We start from the raw sequence: 25,655 nt of genomic DNA, 5'->3' as shown, positions 1-25,655 counted from the left end.
ACAGGTACCCGTGATGTCATTTCTCTTCACAGCATTATCTCCTGGATAGCTAAATGTTCATCACTACAGACTGAGTAATTCGTGCGTAATTAAATGCTACAACTGAAGCCTTTCCAAAACACTTCCGCAAAATAAAAGTCCTAATACTCGAAAATGCAGTAAAATTCGGGACGACACAATCATGATTGAGGTCAGTGGTAGAGCGCAAAATGGAAGTCTGGATTTTAATTTTCGCCGCTAATAATAAGTCTGTTTCAGCCAAAATATGGAGAACATGATTTCGGCAGTATTGCTGAAGTCTGAAATGATTTAGTATTTCATTTTAATGTTTCTTTAGGACGCAATTCAAGCGACAAAGTTTGCACACATTTTTCTATGCATCTGTGCGTTTTGTCACTTTTTACAGCCTGTATGTGACCTGCTTCTACTTACTATACCGGTATAATTTCGTTTGTCCGTCCGTGTCATTTCTCGCCCTGTCATGCAAGTCACGTGACTTGGACTAACCTTCCCAGGACTTATTAACTCTCTCCATGTTCCTCCTCTCTATCTCTCTCTCTCTCTCGAAATTGATGGATCGTCCCAGCAGTGTGACTAGAGCGTTGTGTGCGGGCACTGACCTTGTGATGCTGTTGTGACTCACTGCCTTCAACCGTTGACGTCACACTCTCTCTCTCTCTCTCGCAGACCCGGACCGTGAGGGGGGCGGTGGGCGGTCTCACTCCCTGTCCGAGTCCGGCATACGGGCACACATCAACAGCGCCTTCAGCATGGCCGAGGAAGGCTACGGCGCCATCGACCGCGACGATGACCACCCGCACGAGCCGACGCTCTCGGGCTCGGCGGTCGTCGTGCCCTGGTGGATCATGGAGGACGCCAAGGTATACACTGCATGCACCCCCCTTATAGATCGCCCTGCATTAAACTGTGGACAATACACTTGCGTAATGGCTGTAAATTAGGGGGGGAAATCGCTCAGCCGCCGTGGGAATTGTGGGTATACGTATAGGACGTCGATGTTTCTACAGTTTGAAATGGGATCCGTTCGGAAAGTGTGCGTCGCGTATCATTTTTTGTTGTACTTCTGGCTGACGTCTGTTGCGTGCTATCCTCGCGGGACTTCTGAAGAGCGCTTGTTTTGCGTTCGCGTATAATTAATTTAACTCGCATAACTTCGGGAGCATAAATAATTCACCCCCCTTTTGAGCGTGCAGTGAGTTGCTCGTAGCATTGCGAAATCTATCGAACGATATAAATTATACGTTCGGTGACACTAATTATTGGCGGAGAACAAGTTTGAGGCGACGCGTTGCAAAAACGTTAATATCAGACCCTACAGGGTCGTTTGCAGCTGCAGAGACAAACTTTATGCCAATCCGTATGCTGTCTATCATTCCAACGTTGGCTTGACATCAAAACTGTCGGCGCACGCAGCTACTCTGCGCCAGCGCTTCTTTTAGTGCAGTATTATAGAGTCTATGGTTGAACGCGATTCCTCCTAGATCGCGGTGCGTTCACGCGCGATCTCGCGGAACTTGAAGGGACACCGAAACGGGCGGCAACTTGAGAGAGATTGCAGTTTTGGAATTCTACAGACGTCTGTTTTATCGTGAACTTAGCCTTTGTATGGGAAAAACACCAGGAAACGAAACCAATTTCAGAGCTGGTACCTCGTGATGTCATTAGAGTTGCACAGCGTCTGTTCAGGACTAGTTAATAGCGTATTAATAAGCAAGCTTACCATTGAATTCTAGAGGAACGACAGTGTCAACCTAGCGAAGTTTTAAGGGCTTTTCTTGTAGCAAAAATGGGGGCAACATGCGAAAATACATCGAAATCTATGTCGTGATACTAGGCGCGAAATTAAAAGAAAAGAAATTCCTCCTTCGTTCTCTCCTTAGTAACCAAATTTTTATCGCTAAAGAAATGTAGATTAACTTCGCGCCGCTCTTTACTGTATCTTTACTGGACGAGCGCTGTGTCCTGCGCTGTGGACACAGCGCTCGTCCTGTGTCCTCCCTTGTACGGGTTTCCTGGCGCTGTTTTAAATATGAATGATCCGTACCAACTAGCTCGCACCCAAACCCTTCTGAGACACCGATCTCTCTCTTTGTTTACGTGAGCTTCAATCATTCTTCTGAAAATGTGTAATATATGTATACGCCGTAGTCATGCGCCGTGATCACACACGCTTGAAATTTGACAGGTCCCACGCCGCAGACTTTCGGAGCTGCGTCTTGTACGTATTGGCAGAATGGAACGGTGTATTTGTTTTTCAGAAGAGTAGAATTTCGGGCCAGTTGATGACGTACATTTGAGTACGGTGAAGCGCGAGGTAGAAGGGACAAGGTGAGGCGAGACGGACGGTAAGTTAAGCCCTTATCTCGTCTATCGGGCTTCATCGTACTCAAGCACTTGTTCGTCTTTGTCCGGTGTCCTAGTTCTACAATTTCACCATGAAAGAGCAGAGTGCGTGTCCCAAAGCTATAGTGTCTTCATTGCGATACAACTCTTGCACGACACAATTAATAACTGGCGCCTGTCGAACTCCGTGGGGAGCTGACGCATGGCGCCGGCTGCTGCTGACGAATCTTGCGTTCTCTCACTCGGCGACGCGACGTGTCTAACCCTTCAGCTATTAGAAGAGGGACGTAGATTGACACATGCGCAGGCGAGGACGACGGGATGAGCGCCACTACCATCTGTTTTAGCAGGCTTGTCCTCTTGGGAAATTTAAAGTATTGTTATTCTTTTTTAACTGAGAGCTTAGATCAGTAATTAAGAAAAATAATGAACCAACTTTTAAAGTATTGTTTTCGACGCAAAATCTCCAACAGAGAAGTTGTAACAGCCCGTTAAGAAATATCCAAATAATTTTTGTCCATGTAGACAGTTGCTGTGGTTCTATTCTTCTTCTAGGGGGGGGGGGGGGGGGCTACAAAGAAAGCGCGCGATATTTCAAAAAGGTGTCAAGTAACTATAGGCGCTAGCGTGATGCGACACTAATGTCTTCTAACGTGCTACCAGCGAATGACGGAAGTTATATGCGCGCAGAACGCATGAATAGGCCGCAAGCAAGAATGAGAGCCGATGGCCACACTCGTTGTCTTTGATGCATCGATCGCCATACGCAGCCAAGACCTCGTCCTTCACGCAATCAGTCAGCAGTGGGAATGCCGACAGAGCTTCGAGAATTGGCACGCGGTATTGATCGTATATCCCACGGTGTCATTTGCTGCATTGCTGGGACGGACAATATATCTCGGCAAAAGTGGAAACCAAGACCATCCTGTTCGATTCGTCTCCTTTGCTTCAGGCCTATTCATGCGTTCTGTGCGCGTACAACATCGATCATTCGTTGGTAGCGTGTTTGAGGGCACTAACGTTGTTGCACGCGAGTGCTTAGTCACGTGGTGTTTATTCGAATATCGCGCACTTTCTTTGATGCCCGCAAAGCTTTATGCCACAGCAGCTATATTCGTGGAAATTATTTTTCTATTTATCAATTGGGTTCTATAGCTCTTCAATCGGAGGGTTTCGTTAAAGTAATACTTTAAAAGCTGGCTAATTGACTATTGTTTATTAACGATCTAAGATTATAGTAAGAAATACTTCGAATAAGTTGGCTGCATTCGCAGAGCGCACACTTGCATTTTAGGCGTGGCACAAGTTAGCTGTAACACCCTGTACGTGAAAGACTTCCACGGGCGAATGATACGCGCGTGGAACAAAACAACTGTTCCCCTGCCTGGTGGCATATCCAGCTTTCCTGGACACGTACGAACTAGCGCCCCAAGCGGCCCCGGCACGAAGCTAGCGCGTTTTCAATGGAACGAGCGGGTTTATCGCGAATAACAAAAGCTGCAGGTCGATTATCAAAAAACGCAGGTGACAGACGTGTTCTGGAAGACAATCCACACGAGCCAAATGCAGTGATCACTCTATGGCACGTAAGAATTTTGTTCCCACAGCGGTTAAAGATTTAGCAATGGAAGCCTATGGAAACGACGAAAATTTGTACTCCATTTTCGAGGCAAGAACCGTGGCTGTGATTACACTACGGCTTCTATCGTAATATGCAGTGCAGCGTATGTAGTCCGGAGACTCAGCTTTCGATTGATGCCTAGCTCGACTCTCCACACATAGCGTAACACTGTTCCCAAAAGCGTTTTTTGTAACACTGTTGTGAAAATTTATGTGGTATCTATAAAAAGATGTTCGTATCACTGCGCGAACCCTCGGAAGCCGTGGCCGAGCGGTAGAATTGCGCGCACCTTTAGTCACGCTTCGCGGTGGCCGCGGTTCGATCCTCGCTTCGGACTTTTTTTTTAGCCGCATAGGACCTAGTTTTGTAGTCTCTCACTAGATGGCAGAAACACAAAACCCAGCATTCGCTTTCGGTTCTGGTTTTTCAGCGGCGCAGTTTTTTTTTTATAGCCGCATAGGACTTAGTTTTATAGTCTCCCACCAGATGGAAAAAACACAAAACTCATGATTTGCTTTCGGTTCTGGTTTTCCAGTCGTTCTCTTGAAATATTATGTTTTCTATTTTTCCTTCCTAAAACACAGCAATGTCGTGTTCATTTATTAAGTCATCGCATTTATGAAGGTTTTATTCATTGGACATTATAACTAGAAGCTTGCGCAAAGCTTTGTGCTATGCAAAAAAAAAATTTCGTGCTTTGTAGCGTGGAACCTGGGAGAACAAAATGGCCATTCTTATTGCGTCCTTCTGGAAGGTGCGTTTTCTTCGACTTTCCCCTGTCCTTAATGGCACATACTCCCAGCGAATGAGGTCCACCTGGGCCACAATGCCACCCGCTGGCCAGTGCCATTCCTATGCAACATTCGTGCGGAACAAAGTGTCTGCTAAGCTGAGTCACTGCCCGAACGTTAATTATTTCTAAAGATTCATCCAATTAAGAAATGCACCAAATAGGAGAAGATGTGCAGCGTGTGGATTAATAGCTACTGGTAATGTGTTCCCTACAGCCAAGTGGTATGAATCCGTAGGTGTGGCCGTAAAAAAATAATTTGAATAAATGCCCCGTGCTGTGTCTGCCCCGGTCGCTCTACAGAGAAGCTAGCTTGGCTAGCCGTCAGTATTTAGGATCAACATATGGCGTCGCTCGTTCGGTGCAGTTTCTTTTAATGCGAAGCATTCTTTGGTGGGTGCCCCAGTGATCTGGTAGCAAAATCGTGCGAAATCGTGTCTCTAACGCCAAAAAACTTGACGCATTTCCCATATGAATACATAGGTCTTTATAGAAAGGGGTAGGGTGGCCAACTTGAAATTGGAAGTGGCGTCAGCATAAATTTGGCCGTGATGCAGGGATTGGTCAAGTTGAATGCGGTAGTGATATGGGATTGGCCCAACATAAATTTGGGGTGAAATGGTAGTGAGCCAAGCAGAATTTGAGGCTGATATGGGGGCGGCTCAACCTAAATTTGAGGTGATATAGGGGTGGGTAAGCCTAAGTTTGGGGGAATATGGGGGGTGGGCCATCCTGGATTTGGGGAGGATACGGGGGTGGGAGAACCTAAATTTGGGAGGGATATGGGGGGTGGGCCACCCTAACCATGGGGCTGATATGGGGCTGGGCGAAGCTGAATCGGGGGTGATACGGGGGTGGGCTAACCTAAATGTGGGAGTGATTTGCGGTGGGCCATCCTAAATTTGAGGTGATAGAGGGGTGGGCTAGGCTAAGTTTGGGGCTGATATGGGGGTGGGCGAACCTGGATTTGGGGATGATATGGGGGTGGGCCAACCTAAATTTGGGGCTGACATGGGGACAGGCTAACCTAACCACGGGGGTGATGCGCGGCTGGGCCAAGCTGAATTGGAGGGTGATATAAAGGTGGACTAACCTTAGTTGGTGGGCGATTTGCGGTGGGCCATCCTAAATTTGAGGTGATCGAGGGGTGGGCCAGCGTTAGTTTGGGGCGGATATGGGGGTGGGCCAACCTCGAGTTGCAGGTGGTATTGGAGTGGGCCAACCTAAATTTGGTGGTGTTGTGGAGGCGGGCCAATCTGTATTTGGGGGTGATATGGGATTGGTCCTACCTAAATGTGGGAGCAATCTCGGGGTCGGCCAATCTGAATTTGGGGGCGATATGGGGGTGGGCCAGCCTAAATTTTGGGGTGCGCCGACTCGAAATTTGGACGTCGATTTATGGAAATTTGTGCGTGCATGCACCAACTTGAAAATTAGGGGTGGCCCAATTGAAATTTGGGATTGGGATTTGAGTTTAAGGCTGGGCGAAAAGAAAATCGGGCGTGGCCGACTTTAAGCTTGAGGGTGGGCCAATTTAAATTTGAGGGCGTGCCAACTTGAAATTTGGGGATGGGCCTACTTAATGTTTGGGATGGGCCAATTGAAAGTTGGGGGCCTGTTTACGAATAGTTAGACAACACCAGTGGTGTTTCTGCATATTTTTCATCATCGCAAGGTACGTATATCAATAATTGTTACCTATATCCCTCAAGGTGAGCTACCACTCGAGCCTTCCCAGCCCACTGAGCTAATGATGTCACGGGAGTGCTCTCATCGTAACGACTGCGACGTTCAATGTGGAGATCCACAAAAACAAATCGCAGACCGAGCTAACCATTTTCACACCAATGACACCGCTAACACTACTCGCTCGTGCTAGACGCAACACAAGCTTACAACGATCATAATTCAACTTTCAATCACATCTAGTCGACACGTTCTCAGTGCAGAAGTTCGTCAATCATCTGAATAGAAACCATGCTGGATGTTTTACTGTTATGTTGGGCCGTTTTTTCGAAAGCCTTCTCCCACAAAGAGAATGCATTATTGAGATTGACGAGGCAAGCTAGTATATAACTCATACGAAGGAAATGTATAAAGGGTTATAGTGATTTTTCAAAAAAATATATATAGGTAAATAAGATTTCAGATGGTATTATTTCGACCGGGCATGACAACGATTTCCTCCCGCCTGTCACAGTGCTTTGACTGAAAACCTAATCATTTTGCTCAAACGCGTTGCCCCAATACTACATGTGCTGAATGTACAAAAGTGCGGTTCGTGGTCACAGCTTCAAAGCCAGTCCACTTTGTGTACTGTTGTTGATATTGTAGTAATGTGGAGTTTTCCTCTTCATAAGAGCACAAAAAGAAAAAAAAAATATTACAGATAGCAGCTGAGCGCAAAGTACATTGGAACATCTGAAACCAGCAATTATTTTTAATTTGCGGGTTGGTCTTCTCTGCTGGTAGATCGCTGTCCGATCACTTCAACAAATTTTGTTTGTGTGCAACTGCAGCAAAAACAAAGATACTACCATTTCATTGCGAGGACCTTTATGTCCTTCACACACACAAGAAGGACACCAGATAATTGACACTATCAATTTATAAAGTGATATTGTTTTGCTAATTTCAGTGTAGCGTGGTGTATGCGAACGGAGTATTAGTATCAGTCCAGTGTTAGCAGTGAGAAGCAATTCGGTCTATATCATCCCCATGAGGCCATACTAGCCATTGTAGCGCTTTACTCTAGGCCAAGTGCTAAAAACTTGGTGTGCTTCGTCCTTTCCGCAGGTTGTCCATCCATTCTGTTATGGTGGCCAACAACGTTGTGTCCGTCAGGCTTCCTCCTCATTTTAGCTTCACCATCGCGAGAGTGGACAGAGAAAGGAAGCTTTCTTCACAATGAGCTCGAGAGGGGTTCCACCACTCGTAACTGCTGCAATTTGCATTAAGTGGCTGGGCATGCTAACTAGATCCTTAGTTTCACAATGGCTAGCGCGCGCAGAAAAAGTAGAGCTGTGGTCGCTATCACTACCACGAACCCATGTCAATGCAGATGTAAGTACGTGGAGGGGCTGGGCATGCTAACTTCTGCGCTACGACCTGCCGCCGCCACCTCAGATTTTCTATGCATACCTGCTTCTTGTTTCTATCGCACACGCATGCAGGACAAACGCGAATAAGTAATTGGATTAGATTGGGAAAACGTTTATTGAGCCTGCAGTAAAGCGCGAAGGCGCGCTTCGGACGTGGCCTACGTCGTCATCGTGGCGGTGTTCGGAATGGCCGTACGGGGTGGCAACGGGCCAGCTTTCAGCACGCAGCACGTGTTCCAATCCCACAAGACGGGGCGCACTTCAGAGAACTGCGGATGACCGGCAGCCACGTGGCGCGCGGTCAACTAAGGAATGTGGTACTCGGCTGCGCCACCCGAGATAAAGCAGAGTTCTACGAAGCCCTCTGACGTCGGCTCCGGACCCTTTACCCCTGTGCGTGTGTGCGGCACGTGTTTGTGAGCCCTCCGCCAGAAGGGCTGGTCCACGGGGACATCGAACGGTGACGTCGAACGATGACGTCGAACTATGGCGTCGAGCGGAGAGCTTATAAGCAGCGTTTACCGGCTGCTAGAGCGTGCTCGTCGTCGGGAGGTGAGTGCTCGTTGTCATGCTAGAAATGTACTAGTGAGCTGTGTGCTCGTAAGCTGTTTGCTGTATGATAGTCTTGCGGGCTCCATATGGGAGTCGCGCTAAACTGCCAATGTATCTTGCTTAAAATGGTGAATAAATCCTGCTCGCCTAGTCCTGTCGCCACAAGGTCCTCCCTACAGCTACGACTGCCAACTCTTACAGCGGGTCCTCTGCGAGGATCCCCGCTCGCCGTTGCCGGCTCGCCAGGCTCCTGCCTAGCCATCGCCTCGATGACCTGCTGGACGGCCTGTAGTTGTTTTTCTTGGTCTTCGCTCCACGTTGCTTCCTCAAGCTGCGGCGGTATATGTCCTGAGTTAGCTTGGCTTGGATGTTTGGAGCAATCCCATAGCATGCGCTCGAATGTGGCCTTCACCCTGCAGCACGCTCTGCACTTGTCATGGGGGTGCGATTCTGGGTACATCCTATGCAATAGCGCCGGGCTTGGAAGTGTTCTCGTTTGTAGTTACCTGAACAGCACTGCCTGCGACCTGCTCAGCCATTTGCAGGGCGGCGGGAGAAGTCTACGGGCCAGCCGAAAGCCTTGGTCAGTTCGTTATAGGTGGTCATCCGGTCTTTGGCGATGAAACACAGCGGGCAGCCATTGTCTTGGGCGCGGTCGGTTAATCCTCGCGCTCGGGCGTGTGTCGTTTCGTTGCGATATGCATGCTTCTCCGACGCTTGTCCTGCGTGCTCCGGGAACCACTTGATTCGAGTCCTCTTGTCGCGGTATGCCTGTCGGCGCAGGACGCGTGCCGACATTGGGGCAATTCTTCCTTTGGCGTAGTTCTTCACCGCCTGTCTGAAGTCGCTGAGGATCATGTGGCATTCTCGGGCTACGATGGCCAGGGCGATGGCTATTTCTTCTGCTTCCTCCACTTGCTTGCTCGATGTGCTGGCAGTCGCCCGCTCGGAGTCGACCACCGCGATCGCGAAGCAGGTGCGGCCGGCATATTCGGCTGCATCCACGTATCTGGCACCGGTGTTCTCCGCGTGCAGGCCCGTCAGTGCCTTGGCTATAGCGCGTCTTCTGCCTTCGTTGAATTCCGGGTGCATGTTCTTCGGCAAGGGGTCAACCCGCACGTTTCATCGTACGAGGTCGGGGACGGGGCATTTTGGTCCCTGCTGTTCGTGATAACCGATGCCTAGACTGCACAGGATCTTTCTGCCGGCCTTCGTTGATGACAATCTTTCAAACTGAGCGGCTCTTTGCGCTTCGACGATCTCGTCGAGCGTGTTGTGTATGCCCCGCTGGAGGAGACGTTTCGTGTTGGTAGTTTCAGGTAGACCGAGGGGTGTCTTGTAAGCCCTCCGGATTAGGATGTCTAGCTTGTTCTTTTCGCTTTTCACCCACTTGTGGAAGGCTGCCACGTACACTGGCAGACTACGAAGGAGTGTATAAGCCTGATGAAGTTTTCCTCCTTCATGACTCCCTTCTTGGTGGTAACGCGCTTGAGCAGTCTGCTGGCATTGGACGCCTTACCCATGATGCGGGTGATGGTGTCTCCGTTCCTGCCGAGCGCTTCGATCGTCAAGCCCAGGACTCGGATCTTGCTGACCGTCGGTATTGTGTTACCATCCCTGGTGCGGATCTTGATCTTTTCGTGTTTCCTTTGCTTCTTGATTCTGTGCGTTTTGATCGGTTGGTAAAGCAGGAGCTCCAACTTACTTGGGGAGCAACGCAGTCCCGTACCTTCCAAGTTTTCTTCGACCGTGTCGACTGCCGTCTGTGGCGTAGATTTTGTGCAGGCATCACTGCCCCCGTCCACCCACAGCGTAATGTCGTCCGCGTATATCGTGTGCTTCAGTCCTTCAAGCTGGCATAGTCTTTTGGCAACTTGAATCATAACAAGATTAAATAGCATGGGTGAGATGGCGGAGCCTTGGGAAGTGCCCTGGCTCCCTAATGTCTTCTCGTCCGTCTTCAGGTCGCCGGGTCTGAGCTCCGCCATCTGCCGGTGAGGAAGCCGTTGAAATATTCGTACGACCTCTCGCCTAGGTTTAGATGCGATACCTGCGCGAGGATGGCAGAGTGCGTAACCTTGTCGAAGGCGCTTTCTAGGTGGAGCCCGAGGACGGCTTTGGTGTCCCTGGTTTCGCCGTCGATGACCTGATGTTTGTTAAGTAAAAAATCTCAGTGCCCTCCCACTCTGTGAAGAAAGATGACCAGCAAAGCTGTGTATGTGGGCCCCTTAATGGCGAACTGCACCTCCGCCGTATGTCGGCACCGTGTTGCACTGTCTTCGGGATCGGCCCACGTATGGGGAGTGCTTAATGCCTGCTTCACCTCCGCCGCTGGTCGGCCTGGCATGGCGTTACATTCGGGATCAGCCCACGTATGGGGAGAGCTGAACGCTTGCTGCACCTCTGCTGCGGGTGAGGCCGGTATTACGCTATCTTCGGGATTTTGCTCTATACGCGGACGCGATAGTGGGGAAAGTAGCCCTTAAGAGGAACCTTTAGCTCTGGTGGTCCTATATAAATGCATGTAAAAGGAGAATTCGTTTTTCTCCACAACCACTGCATCAAATTTTACAAGGTTTGTTGCACTTAGAAGAAATACTTAAAATCTAGTGACTGTTGGTTTAGAATGTTTTATTTAGGTCATAATTTGTTTATTCAAAATTGGCAAAAATCACAAATTTTCAGAAAACGAAACCAACTTTACAACTCTGTCTTTCGGCAATCAAAACTGATATCACAATTCCGTACATTGCATCTAACAGCACATCTAAATCGGACAAAATTGATATATTACGCATGAATCTAAAAAAAATTAGTAGTGTGGAAATACAGCTTTTCCACAACCCTTGTTCACAACGTAACGACTTCACGTAAGATATAAATCGGCATATTGGATTTGTCCGCTTTGAATTCTCTAAAGGATTCTGTTTACATAACCGCGATATCAGTTCTTGATGCGAAGTTATTAATTTGTAAACTTCGTGCTTCTGTATTTTTCGCACTTTCGAATTTTTGAAAATCTTTTACCAGAATTCAAGCCCTAAATAGAAATTCCGCTTCCAATAGTCACTAGAATTTACCTTTCTCTCCCGAATCCAGCAAAATTTATTAAAATCGGCCCAGGGGTTATCTCAGAAAATCGTTTCGGCGTTTTACATTTATGTGAATAGGCCACGTCGGAGTTGGGCCCGAGTTAAAGCATACTCTTAACGACTTCGTTGTAAAAAAAAAGCCGTCAATATCGCCGCCTCAGATTTTGTCATGATGGCACCGCCACCATCGGCACGGCTCCGTGAGCAGCTACCAAGCTGTTCACTTTCGTTATCTTCCTTCCCTCGGCGGCAGTGCACTGTCTTGATGCCGACGACACGCTAAATCTGCACCATCATTCCGTCATGCATCTCTTCTGCGAACAAGCAAGCTTTCGGCGGTACACGTTCACTGCCGTATTGACATTAAAACTTCAAATGCTTGCCTTCGAGAAAGCAGCGTGAATAAAAATGGAACGCGACTATGTGACCATGGGGAACATGTTCACGGGGCCATACTATTGATGACAGCATCACAAAAGGCTAGATGTGGTCAGGTTAACTTTACAGGTTTGGAAGGAATGACTGACGGGCTAGTTGCTTCATTATCACATAAACAACAGCGCCTAATGTTAGCGCAGTTTGTATGTGGTTCCCCCTGTGTGTGTCCCGTCGTGAAGTGCTGTTCTTTCTTTGACTTTACAGATGTTCTTTTTCTGCATCAGTTACGTCTTCCAAGAGTGTTTACTTGGAAAATTTTTGTTCGCATTGCTCTTACAGAAGCATACTTAGTCGAAATTTGTTCGCTTGGCTGCTTAATCTCGAGGACGGGCTCCAAACTGCTCATTTTCTTTAACCACGTAAAAACCATTACTGAAAATTTAATTAACGTAGCTTTGTTAATTATGCAAACAACTTCTCAACTTACTGCGCATCTAGAGGTTACCAATCTGAACACTTGAATGATAAAATGATGTTAACATTGTTTGCATCGTTCGAATAGTTTTGTTTCGTGCAGTTAAAAGCAGCCGGCATATTGATGGTGCTGTATATAGGCTTCTTATAAAGTAAGTGTGAAAGTTTGGACAGCTTATCTTGGCACAAATCAACTTCATGAGCTTAAGCACATGACCCAACCTTGCACGTCTGTCTATACAACCGATTCTCATATATATATATATACATTATACAAGAAGCACCTCAGCGCTACGGTACATCTCACAAGGTGTGCGAGAACACTGTGCGCGCTCCCGATTAGGTTTCTGAGCGTTGGTGGCATCAGACTCGGTTTCCTGGCATCATAAGGAATAAAAACAGCTTCCTGGAGGGAAGCATTGCGTACATTTTCAGCACTTTGTGACATATGGATCAGCACGGATATGTACGTTAGAACGAAAAGTACTGAAATATTAAGGTGAGGGTTTCGCTGCATGTATTTTGGCTGTCTAATGTTAAGATCTAAAGAAAAAATGCTTTGATTTTGTGACAATTAATGCTGACATGAAATATGAGCTCCGACACAGTACCCGTGGGGGAACTGGCCCCTGGAATACAGGGCTACATTAAACCACGATATGCTGGTTGCATAAATACCAGTAATTGTAAAGTGGTTCACTCTTGAATTTCCTGTATGTCAATCGGCGCCGCTGTGCAGTGTTGGGGGCCCTTTTTATACCACCAGCACTATGTTTCAGCTAATATTGAAAGCAACTTTATTCTTTCTTCTAAGGGGGGGGGGGGGGGGCTCTTTTTAGCGTCTAACCACAGTTCCAAAGTTATCACTTAGCTCAAGATGCGCCTGCATGTGTTTCTAATATCCAGTATGTTGGCACGAATTCAATAGCGAAAGAGCGCTATCTTATCAGATTGCGCGCGTGAAGCGAATACTGGCGTACATTCTCCATCACATTTGCCGACCCGAGATTGCGCTGCGATGTACGAGCATTCCAATCTGACGAACCGACGCCTTGATCCGTAGATCGGAATCAGAGGAAGCACTTTGCGCGCAGCCATCGGTATCTTTGAGTGTTATTTTCTTTTCCAGCGCAAGCTCATTTTATAATGAGTAACATTCGTGACTGACTCTTTTGGAAGTGTTTTGTTCTTGACATTTCTACAACGTGAGAGTATAGAGGTGCTCCATCTTTATTGAGAGAATACTGGGAAATGAACTAGGCCTTTTCTTGCGTCGGCGTTTACACATTTACCGCACCAATTTATTTTCCATAACTTACGTTTTAATTTAGGGGGCTGTAAAGCACAGCAACCTTTTACTAACAGGATGTTTTAATACCACAGAAAATTTAAATGCTTATTAGTCGGCTTTCACTTCATGGTAAGGAATTTCAATAAAGATCTACTTACGATAATTAAAAGCCTATCCGTTTGACAACGTTTCATCTTAGTTCCCCTTTGCAAGGTGATACAGACTTGCAGATTGTTCGTATTGGGCACCCTCGACATATGTCCAACCGCCAAACAAAGGGTTATTCCGAATGTTTCATTTCAGGAAGGCGTGTTACCCTCCTGTCTTTCATTCCCGTTCGCAAACACGCATAAGACGAAGGTGCTGCGTGAAGAGCGTCGTTAGTCCAAGCCAACTAGCTACCGTAACTCACCTCGCCTATATCGCTGTCATTTAGGCTTAGATAAGAAATATTATTACTTTAAACTGACGCATCACGAATCCAAAAAGAGCTGCGCGCGACCAGCCCAGCTAGGTTTCTTTCATTTCGTACATCGTCGTAGCGGCTAATAGTAGCTCACGAAGTAGAGCACTGAGTGTGGATATGGCAGAGAAGGTGTTCTATATAATGTCTCGTCACCCACCGAGAATTGCCCGCCGTGTTACTGGCCATTCCTAGAAAATTGTATATGTGACGCCCAGCCATTTGGAACACGGCAACTTTGTTTTGCAATGGGAGAGTCCAGGTGAGAGAAAATGTGGTTATGGAGATAAATACACGCTATTTCCTGCAGTAACTTAGGCATGCATGGATGAATGCCTTTATTTATTGAGAAAATGGAGGAGCAAGCATCAGTGGAAGTACGTCTCAGCAGACTGGGAAAGAAGCGAGGGACAAAGAGGAAAAGCTGGGGCCTGGGTGGCAGGCGAAGTCGCAGCTTAAAGGCGAGAGAATATAAGCAAGAGTTGGCGAAACCAGTTGAATTCCAGTGTAGATGTGTGATGTGCCGAGTAAATGATTGGAGTCACCGCCCAGCATCCGTCCTTTGCGGCAGTCTAGGCTCTCACCGTTCTTGGTAACAAACCTTTACTGAAAACCAATCTTCGCAATTACTTATTCATCAGCCATGCCTAGCCACGTATTCCTTAGTGGCAGGGTCTGTGGATTACAACTACGCTGTCCCCACAAGTTACGACCATAACGTGGCGCTTGCGGTTACGGATGCCATACTCGTGACTCTTACTGTACTACTACTATACTGCGCGAATACTATAAACATGGGTTTACTGCACAAGTTAGTGAACAGACATTTTAGAACCGCGTTTTTCGCCTTACATACGCCCAACGCAAGCACCATTGTAGCATGTCACGGTGTGAGTCCCTTCAAGACAGAGACGCGAACGCAAACATAAGAACGTGCTAGAAGACAGGGTCTTGGGCCTCGTGCCAAACATATCCAAGCCAACAATATGTTAACAATCATATCGTCGTTTCTATGCAAAGAGGTTGTGTATTTAAACTTCTGGAGTGACAGTCCAATCCGCCACCTACGGGAGCGCGTGAAGCCGCCGGGGGCCACATTGTTAGAGGAAAAGGAGTGCGGCCACAGTACGTGGCTGCGGTATACGCGCGACGCAACCTGTGCTTGCGGTTCTGCGATGAAAAAATAAAATTAAACCCCTTTAGGAAGTATATCAGTCCGCCATTTTGTGTCGCAGTTGTCAAAAATAAAACGTCATGGTGGTGGGTGCCTTGTGTTCTGTGTACAATATTGTTACGAGGAGTTGCGAAGAAATGGTTTTATTTACAGGAGAATTGGACGATGATGGTAGCGTGATCGTAGCGAAGCCCGGCCTCTCTAACTCCTCGTTTTCTTCGTCCTCTCTTTCTTCTCTTCTTGTCCGTGCCTTTCGTATCTGTTACATTTTCCCGCAAGCAGACGAAGCCCGTGGGACGAGTCAGGATGTACAAGCAGGGTAGAAAGGCTTCAGGCGAGCAATATGAGTCAGCTGAGTTCTGCTTGATGGCCGACCATTGCACAGGAGGCGAGCTATGACGTAAGTGAGTTCGCTCAGGCGGTCCACAACTACAAATGGGCCTGAATATTGTGACAAGAACTTTTGGCACAATCCACGCTTGCGTTGCGGTGTCCAAAGGAGGAATAAGTCACCTTTTTGCAGCGATACTTGTACGTGACGGTCGTCGTATCGCTCTTTCGAACGACTTTGCGAGGCCAGAGTACGAAGACGAGCTATTCGACGCGCTTCTTCGGCGAGACACAAAGTCTTCGATACAGGATCATCACTGTGCAGAACGAAGGGTAAGAAAGTGTCCAGAGGGCTTCGCGGTAACCTTGCATACAGGAGATAAAATGGGCTATAGTTCGTGGTTTCGTGCTTCGCCGTGTTGTATGCATAAGTGATGAAGGGCAGCACGTCGTCCCAGTTCTTATGATTGGAGGAGACGTACATGGCAAGCATGTTAGTCAGCGTTCTGTTTGTCCTTTCAACGAGGCCATTGGTCTGTGGATGATACGGCGTGGAATGACGGAACTGTGCAGTGCACAAACGAAGTTACTCTTCAATGGCATCAGCCGTGAACTGGCGACCACGGTCGCTGATGATGACACGTGGTGGGCCATGACGAAGGACCACGGAACGGAGCAGGAAGGCCGCCACGCAAGCAGCGGTGGAAGACGGTATGGTTGCAGTTCCTGCATACCGTGTAAGATGGTCTACGCAGACAATTATCCAGTGGTTCCTGTTGTTAGATAACGGGAATGGACCCAAAAGGTCAATGCCTACTTGCTCGAACGGCGTACTGGGCGGTGTCAATGGCTGAAGGGGACCCGGGGCTGCGGTGGTCGGTCGCTTGTGACGTTGGCACGTTTCACAACTAGCGACATAGCGCTTGGTTGTTTCGTACATCTTGGGCCAATAAAAGCGCTCCTGCGTGCGGTGCAGCGTTCGTACGAAGCCGAAATGGCCGGATGTCACATCGTCATGCATGGTGCGTAGAACGTCGGAGGGGAGACTCTCGGGGACAAGAAGCAGAAAACGCGCTCCATGCCCGGAGTAATTAGTTTTGTACAGCAATTTATCACGGGCAGTAAAGCGACCGCTGCCTTTAGAAGTACGGGCGGCGACAAAAAGCGGATCAAGGGTAACATCATCCCGTTGTTCTCGCTGAAAGTCTGCCGCGTCAGGGAACGTAGGAGTAACAGCAGCGAGACAGTCGTCAAAATTCTCAGCATCGCAGTCGGTAGTCGCAAGAGGAATCCGAGAGAGGCAGTCTGCGCCAGCGTGACGACGGCCACTCTTGTACGATACCACAAAGTCGTATTCCTGGAGGCGCAGCGCCCAACGTGCAAGGCGACCAGAGGGTTCACGCAAACCGACCAGCCAGCATAAAGAATGATGGTCATCGATAATCTTGAATGGTCTACCGTAAAGATAACATCGAAACTTTTGTACGGCGAAAACGGCTGCCAGGCATTCCTGTTCCGTAACCGTATATTTGCGTTCAGATTTGCTCAGACAACGGCTGGCATATGCGACAACATGTTCTGCGCCACTGTGACGTTGTACAAGCACCGCTCCTATCCCGATTCCACTCGCATCAGTGTGAACTTCAGTCGGGCAAGATGGATCGAAGTGACGCAACAGGAGTGCTGACGTTAGTATAAACTTCAGTTGAGAGAATGATGCGTCATACTCTGGTGTCCAATTGAAGGATGCATTTTGTCGCAAAATACTTGTCAACGGGTAAACGATGTCGGCAAACCGGGGAAGAAAACGACGAAAATACGAACATAGGCCAATGAATGAGTGGAGTTCTCGTGCTGGCTGCGGTGGCTTGAAGGAGCTCACTGCTTCAATCTTACGAGGATCGGGTCTGACGCCATCCTTGTCGACTAAGTGTCCCAGGACCAGTGCTTGACGTTCGCCGAACCGACACTTTTCTGAGTTTAGGACCAGTCCAGCTTTCTCAATGCAGTCGAGAACGAGGCTGAGGCGTTCGTTATGTTCTTCAAACGTGCGGCCAAAGATTACAACATCACCGAGGTAACACATGCATATCTCCCACTTTAGACCACGTAGTACTGTGTCCATGAATCTTTCAAAGGTGGCAGGAGCATTACAAAGGCCAAAAGGCATAACATTAAATTCTAATAGGCCATCTGGAGTCACGAAAGCAATCTTTTCCTTGTCGGCAGGGTCCATAGGTATTTGCCAGTACCCCGATCGCAAATCAAGTGTTGAGAAGTAAGAAGCAGCGTGTAAGCAATCAATGACGTCATCGATTCGCGGTAGTGGATAGGCATCCTTCTTTGTCACTGCGTTTAGATGTCTGTAATCCACGCAGAATCTCCAGGAGCCACCTTTTTTTCGGACCAGGATTACTGGGGCTGCCCATGGACTAGATGACTCTTGAACGGCACCTTTGTTCATCATCTCCTTGACTTGCTCGGCAATAACTTTGCGCTCGGACGATGACACTCGGTAGGGCTTCTGGCGGATGGGGTGTGCTGAGCCGGTATCTATTCTGTGACGAGCGCGGGACGACGGTAAACGAAGGGGTGCATCTCCATGCGTGAAGTCGAATGCGGCCTCATGCCTGGCAAGGACTTGTACCAGTGCTTGCCGTTCCGATGTACTGAGAGCCTTGCTGATCATGCCAAGCATTAGCTCTTCAGAATGGCGATTATCGCAAGGAAAGCAAGCTGTAGAGACGTCCGTAGTTAGTGCCGCTATTGAACTACATGCGGCTTCATCGAAAAGAGCGATTTTCATACCGCGAGGAAGGACAACCGGCGTGGCGGAACAGTTCAGCGCCCACAATGTGGCGACTCCTTTCGTCATTCACACGACAGAGCAGGGCACAAGTATATTTATTTAGCACAGTTTATGCGGAGAGGCCTAACTACAAGGTCAACACAATCAGCATCAACAGTAGTTGTAGAAACACGAACGGGCGTCAGACACCACGATGGTACAATCACTTCATCAAGAACACTGAGTGTGTCTGTGTCCCCGTCTTCACCACCCAAGCTTTGTTCGGAATGTGCTGATATAAATAACTTGTTCAATGAGATTTCGCCACAACCACAGTCCACGGAAGCGCCGCACTGTTCAAGAAAATCGATACCAAGAATAACGTCGTGCGAACAACGAGAACAAGGAATTCCGACACAAACACTTTCCCAGCCAACAAAACACTCACAGCACAAACACCAAGGGGATGAAGCCACTCGCCGCCTACTCCACGAAAGGTAATACCGTCGTTCCAAGAAAACATAACTTTGTGGCCTAGCCGGTTTTTGAAAGCGAGGCTCATCACAGACACAGTCGTCCCAGTATCAACTAACGCCATGGTCGGCATTCCGTTAATCGAGACATTCACTGTGTTTTTTAACATCACAACAGGCAGAGGTATTTCTTGCAAAGACTGTCCGGCGACCACACATCCACTGGCCGCGGATGCTAGTTTCCCGGGGGCGGTGAGGAAGAACGGCGCCGAGGGGACGGAGAGTGACGGGGACGGCTATTTGGTGGCGTCAAACTCCGCTCAGATGCTGGCGAATCACTGCGTCTGGTCTCGTGTGAGAAGTGATCCCTTGGAAGCAAATAGGTCGTCCGCAGGTCATATGAAGTACGGGTTCTGAGTGGCGAGAACATCGATGGTGTCCTACGTGATTGACGGGCTTGGCGACAATACCGAGCTATATGGCCTGTGGAACCACAGGTGCAGCACACGGGAGGGTCGCGGTTCACAGCGTCTTCCTCGAAACGAATGGTAGACGGCTGCGGGCGGCGAGAAAGTTCGTGGCCATGTGGATAACGTGTCTCTGCTGCTTGCTGAAATCCGTTATATCTTTCATAAGTCGCGTCGTGGTAGTAGGGTCGGTGCTGTTCTTGTCGTGGCCTGACAGAAGTCGCAGGGCCTCGGGGGTAAAAACGCAGCTGCTCTCGTTGTGGCCGAGCGTCATAAGTAGGGCCTCTGTCGTAGAGACGTGACTGCTGTCGGGGCGTGAGTTCATAATCCTCAGTGCCCCTTGCTGCAGGATACGGGGAGAAGGATGCCACGTTTGGCTCAAAATCTAGGGGTAGGCGGAAGCTATGAGTGCCTGGATGTGTCACTTGCGCGTGCAGGCTGAGTTCTTCCCGAACTATTTGTCGGATCGTTGATTCAAGATCAAGGGGCTGGTTGCTGTCCACGCTTGCAACTGTCGTTACATTGGCTAGCCTGCCAAACTTCGGCGTTATGCGCCTCGTCTTTAGTTGCTCGAAAGTGCGACAGTGCCGAATGATGTCAGCGACGGAAGCCAGGCTGTCTTTTGCAATGAGGAAATTGTAAACATCCTTGGCAATTCCTTTTAGGATGTGCCCGACTTTGTCTTCCTCGGACATTCCAGAGTCCACCATCCTACGCAGTTTTATTACTGCCTCAATGTAGGTCGTGCAGGTTTCGCCTGGTACTTGCGCACGTTGCAGTAGCGTCTGTTCTGCCCTTTTCTTTTTCGTCGCGGAGTCGCCGAATCGCTCTTTGATTTCGGAAACAAATCTTTTCCATGTTGTGAATGTTACCTCGTGGTTGTCGAACAACACCAACGCAGTATCCGTTCGAAAGAACACGACGTTCGAAAGCTGAGAAGCGCTGTTCCACCTGTTGGCGGCACTCACCCGGTGATAATGGATGAGCCATTCCTCGACGTCTTAGTCCGATCTTCAGGCGAAGGGACGCGCATCTCTCAGTTGCAGAACAGAACTTGTCGGGGCAGCAGTTGGAATGGGCCGTTGTTCTTTTGCGTCGTGGGACATGTTCAGCTCCGGTGAATTCGGTGGGAGTCCAGCAAGGCGACGGCTCCGTCGAAGAACTTGTGGTTCAGCCTCCGTCTTCGGGTGTCGATTACGCAGCACCTTCCACCACAACTGTTACGAGGAGTTGCGAAGAAATGGTTCTATTTACAGGAGAATTGGACGATGATGGTAGCGTGATCGTAGCGCAGCCCGGCCTCTCTAACTCCTCGTTTTTTTCGTCCTCTCTTTCTTCTCTTCTTGTCCGTGCCTTTCGTATCTGTTACAATATGTTGCGAGAACTGAAAAACAGTCGCTTCCTGTTTTCTTTATTGAGTAACCTGCCGCGTGCATCGGCACTGTGAAGCCCTTTCGTCGATACGTGGTGCCGGCCCGTATTGACACAATGACATGACCTCGAAATGTAGTATCCTTATGCCACTTCTTAAAAAGATCACTATTTGTGTAAATCAGCGTTTTTGGTTGAAACCAAGAAAACAAGAAAATAATATTCAACGGTAGGTATCATTTTTTCCGGCATTTCAGTTCTAGCTGAAAAGAGTCGGTGAAAATAAATTTACAATAAAGCTAAGGCGACCCACAATCTGCACACAGCCGCAAGCCTACATGCGCTCCAATGAGAATAACCTGCCAAAGTTAAGGTCATGTGTCAGCTGGCCGCTCAAGCAATGTTTACTTTTTTTTCGTTTCTGCATCCATTCTGCCTGCGTCTGCGCCAAAAACGTGAAGTGGGATGGTGGTGGTGGTGGTGGTGGTGAATTGTAGCAGCAGGCGGGTTTAGCCTGGCGAACCAGTCCGGCAATTGCTCCAGGCAGATAGATAAACAGAAATTGGTGGAGGCAGGTGGTAGCGTAATGGTTAGCGTGTCCATTTCCCAAATGCAAGATGGAGCATTTGGGAGATGGGCTCGAATCTCGGTGGTTTGTTTGTGAAGACAGCTTTCTGTGCTCTCTGGTGACTGCGAAGCTCAGAATGAGGGGGCATCCTGACGACAACGGTCGCCGTCAACGTAACCGAATAAGCGGGCGTGCAAGGTCACGCCTAAAGCCTAAAGCACATTCAGAGGAAATACACTATACTCTTGCCGACAAAAAAAAACAAAAAAAAACGTGATGAGTAACGAGCGGTGTTGTTGAGAGAGGCTGTAGACGGATAATGTCACCATAGACAGGACAACGCTCCAATGCCGGTGCTCAGTGTAATTGGTACTTCATTAAGGTCGTTGCGTGTTTGTGTTGTGTCTAGCAGGAGCGAGTAGCGTAAGAGATGACACTGGAGAGAAGGCGGTGAGCGAAGTCCGCAAAAAGTAATTGAGGATAGCCATATTGAACGTCGACGCCATGTTGAATAAAGCCTGCGACTTCAGTTGCTCAGCCGCCAGAAAGGCTTGTGTCGTAGCATACCGCTGGGCGTATTTGGTAACCACAGCGATAAACACACATTTTGGGGAAGTAAACAGAGGTAAGGGACGTAGTGAGTTGGCCGCCCTTTTCGAGCTCTGGCATAGTTTGAAAAATGAATGTGGCGAAGTATGACGCACAAAATAGTATATGTCAACCAAAACGAATCAGCGTGGTTATACTTGCGCGACACGCCATGGTGGCCTGCCACCAATACATCATGAACTTGCAGCGATGAGAGTTTTCATTGCGTACTTGAGAATAAAAACGAGCACATCAGAGACGTCCGAGGGACATTTCTAGGGTACAAGAGCATAACGCCCCCCCCCCCCCCCCCCCCAAAAAAAAAAAATCACAAATATAAGCTTACGAATATGGGCGTCGTAAGATCGAGCACTACGGCGCTTGCTGATCTTGTTTAGGATCGCGTCAGCATTTCATTCAGCGTTTATTTCTGAGAAAAAGAGTTGAAGGCGCCCGTTTATTTGCATCACAATGGCAGGCGTAATCAGGCAAACATTGGCAGCATTTCATTAGAGAGTGCCTGTCTACTCTGTGTAGATTACGCATGACAATGACAACAAACGCAGAAAGCTTTGCTTACATCGATTCGCACATACATAGGATTCGCATAATTTTTTCACTCATTGAATACAGTGCATTCTACGGTGTCATTCTTCGACAGATGGTACCGATTTTCGCGCAATGAGGATTGGAACAAATTGTCTCACCTTCCGGCTGTCACCTTCCTCCTACTGCCAACATTCCTTCCCCTCCATAGTTGCTTAGCTTTTATTGGGTTCGGCTGCTAATCACGAGGTCTCGAGTCGAATCCCAATCATGGCAGCGGTATTTCAATGGGTGTGAAATGCGAAAACCCGCGTACTTAGGGTTAGGCACACGTTAAAAAATCCCAAGTGGTCTAAATTATTCTCGAGTCCTCCACTACGGCGTGCCTCATAATGAAATCGTGGTTATGGCAAGTAAAACATCCTAATGTGTTATGTAACATTCGTTAAGGATATCCTGGGCAGTCGCACAACTCTTGAATACAATTAAGCGACAGGAGTTGTGCGCGAGGTCTTTGAGTATGTGGATAGCCTTTATGGCGTTCGATAGCTGCTAGTCTACATTGCGGCTATATAATAAAGGCGGAATGGCAACATGGCACAGAATGTGGAGAACACACAAATCCCGCATATATTACTGCACAATAATTTTAAATATCGTTCTTGCTTCACGCACGTGGACCACCGCCATAGGAGACTACTTTGGAAACTAACTGCAAGTACTGTATGTGTCGTACCCAATGGTGTACCTGGCCTGGTGGCCAGTAAATGGAGGCGTAATATTGCGAACAGCTTCGGCTATAGCATGCTAACGGACGACGACACAAACTGAAGTGACTAGTGCAAGAGTGGACAGGGAACACTAAAGACGCTACAAGGACAAGCGCCCAGTTGGATGTTTGCGCTTATCCTTGTCGCCTCTAGTGTCCCGTGTCCACTCTTGCGCTAGTCACTTTAGCATGGAATACCAACTAGCCCGGTCTCACACCCTGCGACGACACAGGAACAGTTTGCTCAACTCTTGTATCGTGACTTTTGTGTTAAGGTGAAAAACCAACTTATCCATGTATATGTCTTAATGCTTAAGCACATCTAGATTTGCAGCTGCGGCGGTAGCCCATGAGTGCGCATTGCAATGTCGCTAGTGAAATAATTGTGTGCACCTTAACGAATTCGATAGTGGAAAATCAAAATCCGTCCACGACGGCGTCTCTAGTAGACTCTGTGCGATGTTCGGACGTTAACAATGTGTGCCGACTGAAGAAAGGCTGCCCCGAACTACTTCTGACGATTAGGCTAGCTTCTTTACTCCGTAGAATGAAAAAAAAGAAAAAGAAAAGGAAAAGAAAATAAGAAAAGAAAGAACCGCATCAAAAGCCCAGAATCAACCATTGCTCGTCGCGACTAAACGCTCTTAGGATGACGAGTAATTTCTAGGCAACGAGCGAATACGCTTGATCAAGACCACTGATAACACCGGCGGGAGAAGCATTGTGGCGAAGTTCAATGCGCAGGGATAGCTATTATTTTTTTTATTTTGTTTGGTTGACGTCATCACGCGTCACCGCGGGAAGTTTGAAAAGTTTAAGGTTAGTACGCCACGTGGTGGCACTCACGCGAACTAAACCCTCATGTCCAGAAAAGCTGGATACGGGCGGTGAACGTAGCGCTCTGGTTGTTGCAGCTGCCCGCGTATTCTGCTCACGTGAATGAAACTGGACCTCTCTGTAGTACGAGTACCTAATCCATCGGATGTGTTGCTGTAAGCGCTGGTTCTCGTCTAGTACGTCCGATCAAATGTCGTGTAGCTTCCCCGACCCTCACACATCTTGGTTGCAAACGACAGCCTTGTTTCCTGCGCTATCCAGCATTTTCGCCTAGAATCCAGCCGATTGTCCTCCTAAACTTTCGTTCTTGCATGTATGCGTTTGCGTGCGTATAGGGGCGCGTTCAAATAATGGTCGCCGATTTATTTTATCGTTGTACCTGTATCGTTCTTGCTTCTTTTTTTTTTTTCACGTCAACATCGTCATCTCGCCTTCACGCATTACTTACCGTCAGAATTAGTGCAGTGCTCGAATGTTGCTTGCGGTTGTGAATTTTTTTTCCCAATTGTTCCATAGTGGGTGGGAGTCATCGGGTTTCTCGGCTAACAACATCAGCAACAGCAGCAACAACGATATCAAAAAAACGGCAGCAAGCTGCCTGCAAGCATGCCGTCACGTAAAGCTAAGCGCAACTGGCAGTGCCGACAACGGAAGCCTTCGTCCTGGACTGCGCTGTCCGTTCCCCTGCTACGGGAATACCGTGCGAGCGGCGTGAGTTGTTTGTTCCACCGGTCTGCGCACGTTATGCAGACGGCCGCGAGCAGTTGTCGTCTGCATTTTGCGAGCGCATTTCTATGCCCAGCTGCGGCCGTGTGCGTTGCCGTTGTAAGGAATCCCTTTTCAATGGTCGTACGGGCAGACTGTTCTGCAGACGTTCAGAAACGCCCTTTGTATTTCCTGCTGCGGCCGTTGAAGTTACCGCGCTAGACCGGTCACTTGGGCGGGGCAGACTCGGCTAGCGTCGGGTCGTGCCTTATATAGGATACACTGGCGACACTTAACGGCCGTTTTGTGCTGTTCTAATGCTTTTGTGGTGCTGCTGGCGTAAGGAAAAGCCGGTAAGTCGCTTTTGAGGCACACCTTGCAGCAATAGACGGGAGAGGTAGGAAGCTCTCGCACAATTTAGCAGAGTGGATGGATCCAAACAGTGAACGCGCAGGCGCCAGGATAACAGGAGTAAATTCAGCTAATTGTGGTTCCGGGCGCGCGGGGCATGTCGTCAGGCATCCTTGGCCATATTTTGTCATTTTAATTGCAGGATTCCTCGCAGTTCAAAACGTTTTGCAAAGTATACCCTCTGGCACTTCAAGGAGTATAATTAGTAAACACGCTTGCAAGTGCGGCGCTGTAGGAGCGTCTGTATACAGCTATACAGGGTGTCCCAGCTAACTTTACGAAGGTTGCAATGTGGGCTTGTTGGTAATGCATCTGTGTCCGAATCTGCGGTAACGCATCTGTGTGTGTGTCTGTGTGTCTTCTTTTGTCCTGTCTTTTAATCCCGCTACCGTACGCCTATTCAAGCTAACTTTAGCCAGGGTTTAAATATACGCAAACGCCACGTAGCTGGACACAACAAAGGGAATGTTGTTTACCGTCGCTTGGAGATACTCAGACTACT

At 48.3% G+C, this 25,655-nt stretch overlaps 1 protein-coding gene across 4 annotated transcripts in view; it reads left to right on the top strand.

Annotated features, from left to right (window-relative positions):
* Nucleotides 1-25,655, top strand: part of LOC126522397 (prestin-like) — a 294,487-nt gene that overhangs the window by 223,875 nt on the left and 44,957 nt on the right. For all 4 annotated transcript variants that reach the window (XM_050171141.2, XM_050171142.3, XM_055066403.2 and 1 more), the window contains exon 2: nucleotides 688-881. In XM_050171141.2, the coding sequence (XP_050027098.1) occupies nucleotides 688-881 (194 nt within the window). The remainder of the gene's footprint in view (nucleotides 1-687; nucleotides 882-25,655) is intronic.

Source organism: Dermacentor andersoni, chromosome 6 (assembly GCF_023375885.2).
Source record: "Dermacentor andersoni chromosome 6, qqDerAnde1_hic_scaffold, whole genome shotgun sequence".
NCBI lineage: Eukaryota > Metazoa > Arthropoda > Arachnida > Ixodida > Ixodidae > Dermacentor > Dermacentor andersoni.
The sequence above is the reverse complement of the archived record's forward strand: the minus strand, read 5'-3'. Positions and strand labels throughout refer to the sequence as shown.